Raw genomic sequence first — 13,996 nt, forward strand, 5'->3', positions numbered from 1 at the left:
CATTTCCTTCTTCAAATGACTCTAAATGTATGCTAATATATGTATCATCCAGGTCAAGTAGGTCATATAGATACACCTAAGGTGCAAAAATTTTCTGTAAACAAACTTTTCATAGTAACGGCTGGTTTATGAGTAGATGAAAGAGTGGCCATTCTTCACCCTATTTAAAGACGGATTCTGAAGTATAAGGTGATATATAAAACCAGTAGTGGAACCAGGTGTGATATAAAATCGCTCCCAAGAAATACCAGACAGGCCTGCCAGGTATCCCATGTACCATGCAATTTAACTCTTGTTCAGTCTCAGGATAAATAATGAAGGAATCAGAGAACCAATATACTTATTAAGCAGTTGATACATGTGTCAGGCGTTCTACTAGGTTCTTTGTAGGTGTTGTTTCATTTGCACTTCACCATACCCTTGTAAAGTAACAAGGGGTTATTGTGAGCAAATAGGGTCTTAGAGAGGGCAATGGACTTCCCAAGATCACAAAGCCAGTAAGTGGCAAAGCTGGAATTTGAACTCACATCATTTAATTCCAGTATAGCCTGCTTTCTACCATCTTTCTTAGAAATATTCTTATTTCTCCCAAATTTTGTATGCCTTATTTATACGTTATATTGTTGCATAACCAAAGACGGAGTTTTATTGACTTTGTTAAAGACTACTCAGGTTTTCCCTCTTTTCTTTGCGGTGTTCAGTAATCTGAAGTTCCTTGCATCTACCTTTACCCCCCTATGATTAAATGTTGCCTATAATTTAAATTGAGAGAAACTGGCAAGAGAGGGGGCAAAGGTGTTGCAAACAGAATCAGAATAAAGGAAAATGGCTGAAGTCTTTTTCCCTTTACTCCAGAGGGTAAATGACATCTGGGACATCTTTGAGTCCTCTAGAGTGCCTGTACTTTAACAGATGCATTAAAAAAAAAAAAAATTGACCCAATTATGCAACCTTGGGTTTGCCATTTCTTTAAAAGAGACGGACCAGGTGACCTGGTAGAACTCTGACTCTATGGGCATCTGTGACTTTTCTGAGGCCACTGGTCAACTTGTTCAGAAATTACATTAAGGACAAAGAGCTTGTAGAGCCGTTTTCTTGGTTGCAGAATAATAAAGTCTCAAGAGATGATAAACCATCTTTCCAAAGACTAGCTATTCCCTAGGAGTATTTCTCTGGGCCATACCTATCTTAGAAGAAGGTAGCTACTACTTTAGTTATTTTCTTTGGAATAATAAGGGAGAAACTAATTCAAGTCAGGATTATGCAGTTGGGAGGCTTGGGGGATTGTATTTTCCTTTGGGTAATAGCCAGTGTATAGTCTAATTCAGCACATCTAAAACTTCTGTTTAAGTACTCTAATTAGAAAGAGAAATAATTTATATTCCTGAGGAGTGGGAGATTAGCCAGAAGTAAGAAACTTCTTTGAAATCCTATGTTTTTATCCCTCAAAATTCATGCAAGTCGTCCTTCTACCTTATACTGTCTCCATGTTTGTTTGGATATAAAATCATCTTTCAAACATTTTTAAGTTAAAATTGACCCTTGAAAAAAGTTATGCCACATTGATACTGTGAGTTCATTTTTCCCAGAACAGGCTTTCTACCCTCTAGATTCTAGAATATACACCTTCCAGTTTAGGAGGCATGCATTGATCAAAATAAACATTAGCACCCCTTCAAGTTTGCATTAAAAATGAAATCAGCAAAGCACGCAACTATTCGTTTGCATGATGTCCAACTTTTGGTTAATATTTTGGCATTGTATGTTCAAAGTTTTGTTGGGTTGATAATCTATTTGCTATAACAAAAACACTTCCTATGTTCTAGAGTTCATACAGCTTCCAGATAGAATCTAACTTACACATTTACCTTGTCTTTGTTGTGTGCCGTCGAATCCATTCCAACTCATAGCAACCCCATATGACAGAGTAGAACTGCCCCATAAGGTTTCCTTGGCTGTAGTCTTTACTAGAGCAGATAGCCAGATCTTTCTCCTGCAGAGCTGCTGGGTGGGTTTGAACCCCCAACGTTTTAGTTAGTAGCTGAGCACTTAACTGTTTGCACCACCAAGGCTCCTTATCTTGTCATCAGTAACTAACAAAAACAAGCGTGCCTTGCTTTTTGGAATAAATTTAGGCATAGGCCAGGTGTCTTTTTTCTTTTTTTCCAGGTTTAAGCACACAATGTAGGCCAAAAAAGACAACAGTAGTGAATAGACACTGCAGTGTTTTCATTTCTTATTCTTATCCTGCATTTCACAGTATTTCTCCACATCTGAGTTTCCCAACCTTATAATGAAATGAAGCCAATGCGAGCTACCCATTGCTTGAAACACAAGTGGTTTGAGGAGATTAGGTGAATTTATGCCCAGGTGGTAGGGTGGATTTATCTAGTCCAAGTAAGTGGTAGCTAAAGAGAACATGAACAGAACCCATCACTGGGACATTTTATCCCCAAAGTCCTAATGAATTGAGTAATTCATATTAACTGTATCAATCCCAGGCTATTGTCCAGGTTTTGAGACTGGACTCTTGGCCACCAAGAGGCAGGAGCATAAAACTGCAGCTGCCTGGGGCATCTATGGAAAACTCTTAGGACACCACTCAAGGCTTCAGGACTTGGGTCTCCTTAAATCATGACATCCGTCTTCACAAACTTTCCTAAAGTTTCAATTTTCGTGTTTCACAAATGAATTCATACTCTATCAATTTTATAACTTTGAACATCTATAAATTGACTTTATTTATTAGTTCCTTCAACAAATATCTCTTGAAAACCCTGCTATATCAGGCACCATGCCAAGTTTGGCACTGGTATTAAAGCAAAGATCATCAAAGTTCCCACCTCTGAGGCTTTCTCAGTCTTTGATATTTAGGGATGGGGAGGAAAAGTAAGAGGGTGGCGAATTTTAAAAGTTATATAATCAGCTGTAAATGAAGTTATGCATCTAAGTGTGGAGGTACCTCAGAAAAGGGCTCTAACATTGAAACAGAGGACTTGGGAAAATGTCACATTAAATGAGAGATGCCTAGAGGCTCACATCATCTTTCCTATTAGCAGATCCAATATGCTACTCATGGAAGGAATAAATAAAACTTCAAAGACACAGTTCTTTTTTTGTCCATTCTCAACTCACTCTGAGGTGCAGATGGTGATTTTTGTGGCCTTCCTGGTGATGTACCTGATCAGCCTCAGTGGAAACGCTACCATTGCAGTCACTGTCCATGGCAACCACTCCCTCCACACTCCCATGTACTTTTTCTTGTCTAACTTGGCAGTTTTGGAAATCTTCTATACATCTTGTATTGCCCCACTGGCTTTAGCTAACTTCTGTCTATGGGCAAAACTTCTGTTTCCATCACTGGATGTGGCACCCAAATGTTTTTCTTTGTCTTCTTGGGTGGTGCTGATTGCGTCTTGCTTGCAGTCATGGCTTATGACCGGCTTATAGCAATCTGTTACCCTCTGAGATATACCCTTCTCATGAGCTGGCCCTTGTGTGTGGTACTGGTGGCATGGTCGCTAGTGCTGGGGTTCCTGCTGTCACTGCCACTGACCATTTTAATCTTCCATCTCCCATTCTGCAACAACAATGAGATCTACCACTTCTACTGTGACATGCCTGCAGTCATGCGCCTGGCTTGTGCAGACACACATGTTCACGAGACTGCCCTGTCTATCATCAGCTTCATTGTCCTAAGTATCCCCCTCTCACTGATCTCCATCTCCTATATTTTCATCGTGGCAGCCATTTTACGGATCCGGTCAGCAGAAGGGCGCCACCGAGCCTTCTCCACCTGCTCCTCTCACATCATAGTGGTCCTCCTGCAATATGGCTGCACCAGCTACATATATTTTTCTCCTAGTTCCAGATACTCTCCTGAGATGGGTCGGGTGGTGTCCATGGTCTACACTTTCATCACCCCTATTTTAAACCCTTTGATCTATAGTATGAGGAACAAGGACCTGAAAGTTGCCTTGAGGAAGACTCTGAGAAAGTTCTAGGTAGATGACCCCATGACTTATCATTTACATTGGGACACTTTTGAGAGTGAAATGGGATACTATTAATAATTATGCTGTGGCAACAGGCATAAGCTAGAAATGTCCTCAGCAAACTGAGACATATGGCCCCTGGTTCTGGAAGATCCAGAGAAAGTGAACGCCACTATCTTATTGAAAATAAAGCTGAAACACCTAGGACAACATGATGTCCTGGGGCATGGATTAAAGAGGAGAGTCAACATTTATTGGACACTGTTATGGATTGAATTGTGTCCCCCCAAAATACGTGCTGGAATCCTAAACCTTATACCTGGGGATGTAATCTAATCTAAGATAATCACCTTTCATAATGCAATGTAATCTAATGTAACCAATCAGTTGAGATCATACCAATGTAGGGTGAATCCAAAACTGAATCACTTCTGAGTCATAAAAAGACGAGAATAGACACCGAGACATGCATGCAGGCATGGGGGAAGGCAAACATTATCTGATGACGGAGGTAGATGAATCTTGAACTCCCAGGAACTCCAAGGATTGCTGGCTACCAGAAGCTGAAATAAACAAAGGAGGACCTCCCCCTAGGGACACACCCTGAATTCAAACTTCTAACCTCCTGTGTTAGTCATCTAGTGCTGCTGTAACAGAAATAACACAAGTGGCTTTAACAAAGAGAAATTTATTTCCTCACAGTAAAGTAGGCTAAAAGTTCAAATTCAGGGCGTTGGCTCCAGGGGAAGGTTTTCTCTCTCAGTTGGCTCTGGAGGAAGGTCTTTGTCCTCAATCTTCCCCTGGTTGAGGAGCTTCTCAGGCTCAGTCAAAGGACAGGCTCTGCTCCGGGTGCCGCTTTCTTGGTGGTGTGAGGTCCTCCATCTCTTTGCTTGCTTCTATCTTTTATATCTTAAAAGATTGCCTCAAGACACAATCCAGTCCTGTATATTGAGCCCTGCCTCACTAACACAGCTGCTACCCCATCTTCCCTCATTAACATTATAGAGGCATAGGGGAATCATGGCCCAGCCTAATTGATGCACACATTTTTGCAGGGGGACATAATTCAATCCATGACACCTGAACCGTGAGAAAATAAATACAAGCCACCCACTTGTATTTCTATGACAGCAGATGGTCACCTACTATATATATTAGGCACTTCATGTAGATTATCTCACTTAACCCTTTTAATATCCCTAGAAAGTATCATTGTCTTCATTTTTCAAAAAAAGAAACTAAAGTACCTAACAAAAAACGTGTCCATGTTCCAGGCTTGCTCTGCCGATAGGGGTATGTGTAACCTCAGCCAGGTCTCATCTCACTAAGGTTTAGTTTTCTTATTTCTGAAGTGGCAGGGCTGAACTCAATGATTTCAAATTTCCTTCCAGGGCCATGAAATTATATTCCAAATGTTGGTCATGCAGACACTGAATGGCAGAGAAGGAAGTTTTGCAGCTAGCAAAGAGAAAGGAAAGCTCTTTAAAAAAAAAAAAATTTTTTTTTTGTTTTGGTAAGCAAAATGAAAACCAATGATGGTGTTCATAACTTTTAAAGAGCACCTAGTAAGAAAATAATAATAATGGAGGAAAATGTTATTTAATTTAATAAGTGAAAATAAAGGAGAGGAAGTCTGTGGGCATCATTGAATCTTGGATTCTTCAAGCACCTCTCCTACAGCATCTCTTAGTCATCCACACTGCATTGGAGCTTACAGCGAGAGAGATCTTTAACTCATAAGATGTTCCATTCCTCGTTGGACAACTCTAGTTATCAAAGTACTATAAATAATTTCAAGTTAAAGTCTACCAACGACTTCCTCCCACTGGTCCTGTGTTTACCCTCTATAGTTATTTTCTACATTACCACTCTTAAAAAGCAAGTACTCTACCAACTTTTCCTCCAAGGAAATTATATTTGAATCTTCTCATCACAACAATTACTTTGTAAATTTTCTCTACTTCCACATCCTCCATCTTACTAGCCTATGGTGCCCAGTTGTTTATTTCACCCAGAAATAAACATAATACACTGGAAATATTTTGTCTGTTATTTTTTACGATCTGTGAACTGTGTTTTCATTAATTCGTCTTGATCTCTTTAGCCTCATAACTTGGGAATCAAATAAAACTTCTATATTGCTTTCAATTCTGCCTGGCAATATGTATTTTAGTAACATAAATTTTATGTTACTTATTTAGTCTGTATGCTGAGCAAATAATCTGAGAAACTGGACTATACAAAGAAGAATGGGGCATCGGGGTTGGAGGAAGACTCATTAACAACCTGCGATATGCAGATGACACAACCGTGCTTGCTAAAAGTGAAGAGGATTTGAAGCACTTGCTGATGACGAACAAAGACCACAGCCTTCAGTATGGATTACACCTCAACATAAAGACAAAAAAAAAATTCTCACAACTGGACCAATAAGCAACATCATGATAAATGGAGAGGATGTTGAAGTTGTCGAGGATTTCATTTTACTTGGATTCACAATCCCACTGCCCATGGAAGCAACCATCACCACTGTCTATTTCCAAATATTTCCATCACCCTTAACTGAAACTCAGTGCCCCCTAAGCAATGAATTCTCTTCCCTGACCCCCACCCCGGGTAAGTACTAATAAACTGGTCTCTATACATTTGCTAAATTCTAGATATTTCATGTAAGAGGGGTCACACGATATTTGTCCTTTTGCGACTGACTTATTTCACTTAGCATAATGTTTTTGAGGTTCATCCACGTTGTAGTATATATCAGGACTGCATTTCTTTCCACTGTAAGTATATGCCACATTTTGTTTATCCATTCATCTGTTGATGGGCATTTAGGGTGTTCATGGCAGCACTATCACAATAGCCAAAAGGCAAAATGGTTTATTTTGCAGCAAAATATAGCTGATTTAACCAATCTGTAATAAAGCATCTCTCCAAGGACATCATAGAATCATATCAAATTCTCTCATACAATTAAAATACACCTCAAAATAAATATAAATCTATTTATGTCTAAATTTAACCATTCAGAAGCCTTATTTTAAGAATGAGGTGCATTTGGCATGATTTATCATGGTTCACTTCATATGGGCTCTTAGTAATCACCAGGTTTTTTTTCAAAATACTTACGAATTACATGTTCAGTCATCCATTTCCAGAATTTTACCAGAGTTTGGCATTGACATTGCTATCTTATTTTTTAGAAACCCACTAAAAAAGCCAAAAACCAAACCTGATGCTGTCAAGTCCAGTCTGACTCATAGCAACCCTATAGGTGGAAACCCTGGTGGCATAGTGGTTAAGTGCTACGGCTGCTAACAAAAGGGTCGGCAGTTCGAATCCGTCAGGTGTTCCTTGGAAACCGTATGGGGCAGTTCTACTCTGTCCTATAGGGTCGCTATGAGTTGGAATCGACTTGACGGCACTGGGTTTGGTTTTTTTCGTTTAACCCTATAGGACAGACTAGAACTGCCCCATAGGGTTTCCAAGTGGCTGGTGGATTTGAACTGCTGACTTTTTGGTTAGCAGATGAGCTCTTAACCACTGTGCCACTAAGGCTTCAGAAACCCTCTAAACCCATATCCTTTGCCATAGAGTTGATTCCAACTCAGTGGCCCTATAGGTCAGAGTAGAACTGCCCCATAAAGTTTTCAAGGAGCACCTAGTGGATTCCAGAAACCCTCTAGTAGGTTATAATTCGTTTCTATATGTGTGGCTTCATCTGGACTGGGAAGGAAACACTTCAATATTTGCGAATGCCTTGGGAAGGGAGAGTGTGGTATTCATCTTTGAATTCCTAGCATCAGTACAATGGGCCGAAGCCCCGGTGGTATAGTGGTTAAGAGCTATGGCTGCCAACCAAAAGACTGGCAGTTCAAATCCCCCAGGCACTTCTTGGAAATCCTATGGGGCAGTTCTACTCTGTCCTATAGGGTCACTATGAGTTGGAATCAACTCTATGGCAGTGAGCTTGGCTTTTTTTTTTTTTAGTACAGTGGGTAGTGCTTATTAGACTCAACTGATTTGCTATCAAGTGACAAATTACATCTTAATAGACTGCATGATCTTGTCTCATAAAATTCTAATAAAATATATAGTTTTTCATAAAGGGATGTGTTTTGCACTTTTTTGTATCTTTATAACCCTTACTACTCCTTTCACAATGAGGGCACTCCATAAATATTTATGGAATTGAACAGGACTTTCTTTGGAGATAATTGTTTTCTAGTTTTCAGATTTTTAAAATGTTACTAATAAATATGCATTTTCATAAACAGAATTTTGAAACATCTATTGCTAATACAGAAACCCTAGTAGCATAGTGGTTAAGAGCTACAGCTGCTAACCTAAAATGTCGGCAGTTCAAATCCACCAGGTGTTCCTTGGAAACCGTATGGGGCAGTTCTACTCTGTCCTATAGGGTCACTATGAGTCGAAATCGACTCGATGGCAGTGGGTTTGGTTTGGGGTTTATTGCTAATGCCAATTTTTAAATGTTTTATTTTATTTTAGTATCTTATAAACCCTATGTTCCCTAAAACCTATATATAATAAAAATATAAATGGAGACTATTAAATATGCATTTGAAGAGAATGAGTAGGTATCATTATTGCATGTGAAGTGAGGATCATACATTTGCTATATATAAAACTCAATTTTAGCAAGGGTTTTTTAAAACTTCAGTCATTTACAGAAAATTCTGAGAATTTATAGCTTTCACTAAGCTTTAGAGCTGGTGTTATTGATGTTGCTCCCCTTTATTCCAATAATTCTAGAGAACTAGATGAACAGACATGCTCTGCAACCATACCCAGAAAAAATCCCCAGACTCCCAGTTTTCTTGCCATCTCTTTTATGGTATTACAGTGTTCATGAGCAGAGGAAATAGAAATTCTATTATCCAGGATGGAAAAGGAATAATGGAGAAAAGATGAGTCAGAAGATACCGGAGTAAACAAGATAGGCGAGAGGCGGGGGTAGGGTCAATAGAAGAAAGGAAGGTATTTGAGGAACCACTGTGTTATGGATTGAATCTTACCTCTCAAAAATGTGTATCAGCTTGGCTAGGCCATGATTCCCAGTATTTGTGACTGTCCACCATTTTGTCATCTGATGTGATTTCCCTATGTGTTATAAATCCTATCTCTGTGATGTTAATGAGGCCGAATTAGAGGCAGTTATGTTAATCAGGCAGGACTTAATCTACAAGATTAGGTTGTGTCTTAAGTCAACCTTTTCCCAGATACAAAAGAGAGAAGTGAGCAGAGAGACATGGGAACCTCATACCACCAAGAAACAAGAGCCAGGAAAATAACACGTCCTTTGGGCCTGAGGTCCTTACACTGAGAAGCTCATAGACTAGGACAAGGTTGATGACAAGGACCTTCCCCAAGAGCCTACAGAGAGAGAAAGTCTTCCCCTGGAGCTGGAGCCCTGAATTCGGACTTCTAGCCTCCTAAAATGTGAGAGAATAACCTTCTGTTTGTTAAAGCCATCCACTTAGGGTATTTCTGTTATAGCAGCACTAGATAACTGAGACACTCTGGGATTATAAAAAGATGAGAGGAGCTATGGGTCACCGCAACAGGCAGCAGGGAGTTGATTGGGCATTGGAGAATCTTCCATTGCTTCTCTAGCAGGGACAGCATGGGACTGAGGCCCAGGAGGCATGGCTTCTAGGAGCTCTGTAATCTTGGGAAGGTCATTTTCATCTTTCAGGCCAGAGTTTCAGTATCTAGAAATCAAGAGCTTGTTAATATTCAAGATAACTTTAAGTGCTAACTTTTACTCATTTATTTAACTCCCACTTCCTATTTACTTCTGGCATTGTGCTAGGTATTTCTCCTCCCATTGGAGAAGCTTCTGGCGGCAATAGTTTATTAGCTGCTTCTTAGCAAGCAAAATAGAACAACTTGGGCATGAAGAAATGGGACAGCAATTTCCCTTCTGTTTTCCTAAATAGGGCAGAAAGACCAAGTACTTCAACGCTATGGGCATCTGATTAGGGAAGAAATGTTCCCCCAAAAGGGGGTTTCATTTGAAGACTTTTGGAAGTTAGATGTTGTCATGTGACTTTTTCGTTATTTGAAAAAACTGGGTGTGACAGTGGGAGCACTGGTGGTTCCGTGGTAAAATTCTTGCCTTCCATGCAGGAGACCCAGGTTCAATTCCTGGCCTTTGCAATTCTTGCATGGCCACCACCCCTCTGTCCGCAGAGCCTTGCATGTTGCTATGATGCTAACAGGTTTCAGTGGAACTTCCAGACTAATTTGGACTACGAAGCAAAACCTGAGAAAGAGAGGCAAGAATATAAAATTGTGCAGAGTCCTAAAATGAGTTGTGCTTACGCATGGAACAAGCAAATATCTGAATCATTGATCTCAATATTTGGGAGTCAACCTGTTTTATTTTGATGTGTGCCAAGTCTTTGCCTCTGATGATTGTCTGAGCTCTTTGTTAGAGTTAATTGAATACAAATTTAACTTTATACTTAAGTCTGACGATTACACCGTAAGGTCACAGTGTCATTTGAGAATTGTTATAGCATGCCCACATAGATATCCCTAAAGGTTCTAGCTTCATCTAATAAGGCCCAGGGTAATGAATCGGAGGGGTAGATAATTATCAAGCAGAAGCCTTGGTCTCCTGACAAATATCTTGTTCTAGTGTCAAGAGTCAAAACTCCAACTTCCATTTCTGGTGTCTGCCCAGGTTTTGAAACTAATTATTTTTCTTTCTTTTTTCTTTTTTTTAATACCCAACGCCTCTTATTCCCTTTACCAGCCCCATTTATTAAGTGGAAACAGGAGTCTATTCCATGCCTCTAGATGACTGGCCTCTTTGAACATCAAAGTAATAGTCTTTTCCAAGTGTACAGTGCTTTTCCATATACAAAGCTGTCCCCCAAAATTAGCAATTTTATCCTTTTAACAGCAGATCCATGAAACTGAAATTATAATAAACATTTGTCAGAATGGGAAATGGAGGATCAGGAAAGTTAAAGGATTTCCCAAAGTCCCCCTGTAGTATATAGCAGAAATAAAACTTCAACTTAAATCTTCTAAGCCCAGCTCACACTGAAGGCAGCCTACAAGCCTCCAGAACGACCTGTTTGTGTATATCTGCATGGTTCTAAATGTGAAACTTGATGACCTACTCTGACACTTGCTTTGTATAAACTTGGATCTCACATTTTAATTGGTCCATTTCTCCTCACTAAATTTGCCATAGAATATGAATATCATCAGGACACAATAAACAAATCAAGCTAACAACTGAGCAGATGCTGGCATTATTCCTTCCGGGAAAATTACTTATTGGTTCCACAGTTTTAGATCAGTCAGTTTGCCATCTATTGTTTGTCATAGACGGACGACCCTTAAAGATCAGCTAACCTGGCCTCTTAACTTTGCAAATAGGAAAATGTAGGCAGGACTCTCAGGTCACAAGGCTAGTTAGTGGCAACACCAGAACTAGAATTCAAGCCAGCCTGATCGTCAGCCCAATGTTTTTTCCCATTGTCCACATGAAATTAAAGAATGAGACATTTTCCCACAGCCTGCTATTCAGAAAATGCCATTATAGATATCAACCTTCAGGTTCTAACTAGGAATTTGGTCTCAGAAACAATAATAATATTTTACAGTTGTATAGCAAGTTTTTATTTACAAAATGTTTTCACATATACACGACCCTTAAGTCCAAAATTTTCCTAGGTTGGTATTATATCACCCTCATTTGGCAAATAAGAAGTACACCACAATTCTGTGAGTATGAGAGTGATTTTCTCAAGGTCTTCTGAGGACAAGCATGTTGTTTTTTGTTTTTTCCTACTTTTTTATGCTTTCTCTTTAGTAAGCTAGTAATAGGAAAGTTGGAGAATATCTCGTATTCAAATAACTAACCTGACTTGCCCAGGGTTTAAATTTAACATCATTAGTTTCATTATAAAGCTAATTCATAATTATTAAAGAGTTTCATGTTTAAAGAAAATACTTACACAGAAGACATTATACCAAATAGTATTGCAGTAATGAATGAAAGCATCTCAGATAAAGTAAGAAATGCTAAATTTACTCAGATATTTTATATACAATGCCTAATGTAAACCAGAAAACCGTGGTGGCGTAGTGGTTAAGTGCTATAGCTGCTACCAAAAGGCCAGCAGTTCAAATCCACCAGATGCTCCTTGGAAACTATGGTGCAGTTCTACTCTATCCTATAGAGTCTCTATGAGTTGAAATTGACTCGACAGCAATGGGTTTGGGTCTTTTTTTTTTTTTTTTTTTTGGTTAATGTAAATCATGTGGAAGAGATACTGTGAATTTACAAAATGAAAGCATTTTTCTATGAAACCTATCAAAGGAAATTTTCTAGTCAATGACATAACTAGAGGAGGAATACTAACATTTTTAGTAGACTACTTACAAGATCTTAATCCAGACAAAAATAATTTAAGTGGATGTGAAATATGACAATGGCACACATTTGTATGGAATACATGATAGGTCGCAATAAAAGATCCTCTAAAATAGTCTAGATCATTCTAGAGTGAACAATGTAGCAAAATTCTCTTTTGACAACAGTGACTTTTTAAATCATCCAAGAGATACAAAACTGTTTCTCAATTCCAACAAAACCTTGGAATGTACTGAAGACATACGTACTAAATACAAGTCTGAGGCTGTGGTCAATACATACTAGACAAGTTGGCTTGCCATCATGCCTCTAAAAACATAATAGAGGCAGTAGACAATGCTGTTTAAGAAACTGCTGAAGACAGTAATAAGGATATAGTTTCTAGAATGCAAGCCCAAGGTGTACTTTAGAAAATATATACTCTCAAATTCATTTTGTTGTGTTATAATTTGGCATGATATTTTACATAAATTAATCTTTTAAGCAATATGGTGCGGGCACCAAAATTCAGTGTACATAATGCCCTTGAAAGCATTGAAGGACTAAGAAATTCTTTCAAGAAAAATAAACCATGGCAAAATATTATCAATGCCAAGTAAAATTTTCAGTCTCTGAACCTGATGGCAACTTCTCCAACCTAGAAAATTAAATACATAAATACAGAGTAAGACTCATTTCAACTGTGAATCCCACAATTAGCTCATCTCTTATCTAAAATGTAATCTCAAGTCTACAGGGCAAATAATAACACACGAGAGGAACGTGCTTCATAGTTCAATCGTGTGCATAAGACTAAATGGGCACACCAGCCCAAAAGGAAAGATGAGAAGGCAGGAAAGAACAGGAAAACTGGACGAATGGAAACAGGGAACCCAGGGTGGGGAAGGGGAGTGTTGACACAGCACAGGGTTGACAACCAGCGTCACAAAGCAATTAGTGTATTAATTGTTTAATGAGAAACTAATTTGCTCTGTAAACTTTCACCTAAAGCACAATGAAAAAATAAATGTAATTTCAAAATCAATTTATTGTTTTTCTTTATTGAGTATAACAATATTACTTTTATAAGAAAGGTTTATACTATAACAGAATTTCATGCTTTTTCAGCATCCTAGTTGATATGTACAATTTGAAGAATTATGAAGTGATTCATAATCACGACTGGCAGCTATATGTAAAAATTCATAATTGAAATTGACTGACGAACACAATAAGGAATATAATATTGATGGAAACTCAATGTATGAAGAATTAAAAACCTTAGTTTCCTAAAATCTTGTATGAGATTAGTATTGAAGTAGTGCTACATGTTTGCAGTAATAAATTTACTGAACATATTTCCGAATACTATCTCTCATGATATTTTCAATTTTGCAAATATCAGTGGCTAGTGAAGATCAAAGCATCTCATATTTAATACTTGTTGAAAACTTTAAGGTCAACAATGGTATAAGAGAGATGACTATCAAATTTAGTGATGACTTCTAGATAGCACCACTTTTTTTTCTATAGAAAATGAGATGTTAGAGTTAGTAAGCTCACAGATGCTCATTTTATGAAATGCTCATAAAAACTTCAATTC

At 38.4% G+C, this 13,996-nt stretch overlaps 1 protein-coding gene across 1 annotated transcript; it reads left to right on the forward strand.

The window, feature by feature from the left end:
* Positions 1–2,622: 2,622 nt before the first annotated feature.
* LOC100662520 (olfactory receptor 10V1) lies at positions 2,623–4,004 on the forward strand. The gene is given in 2 exon segments (XM_010599139.3): positions 2,623–3,325; positions 3,328–4,004. Coding segments are annotated over 2 exon segments (1,062 nt in total). The 5' UTR covers positions 2,623–2,940.
* Positions 4,005–13,996: the final 9,992 nt, after the last annotated feature.

This window comes from Loxodonta africana, chromosome 7, assembly GCF_030014295.1.
Source record: "Loxodonta africana isolate mLoxAfr1 chromosome 7, mLoxAfr1.hap2, whole genome shotgun sequence".
Taxonomy (NCBI): domain Eukaryota; kingdom Metazoa; phylum Chordata; class Mammalia; order Proboscidea; family Elephantidae; genus Loxodonta; species Loxodonta africana.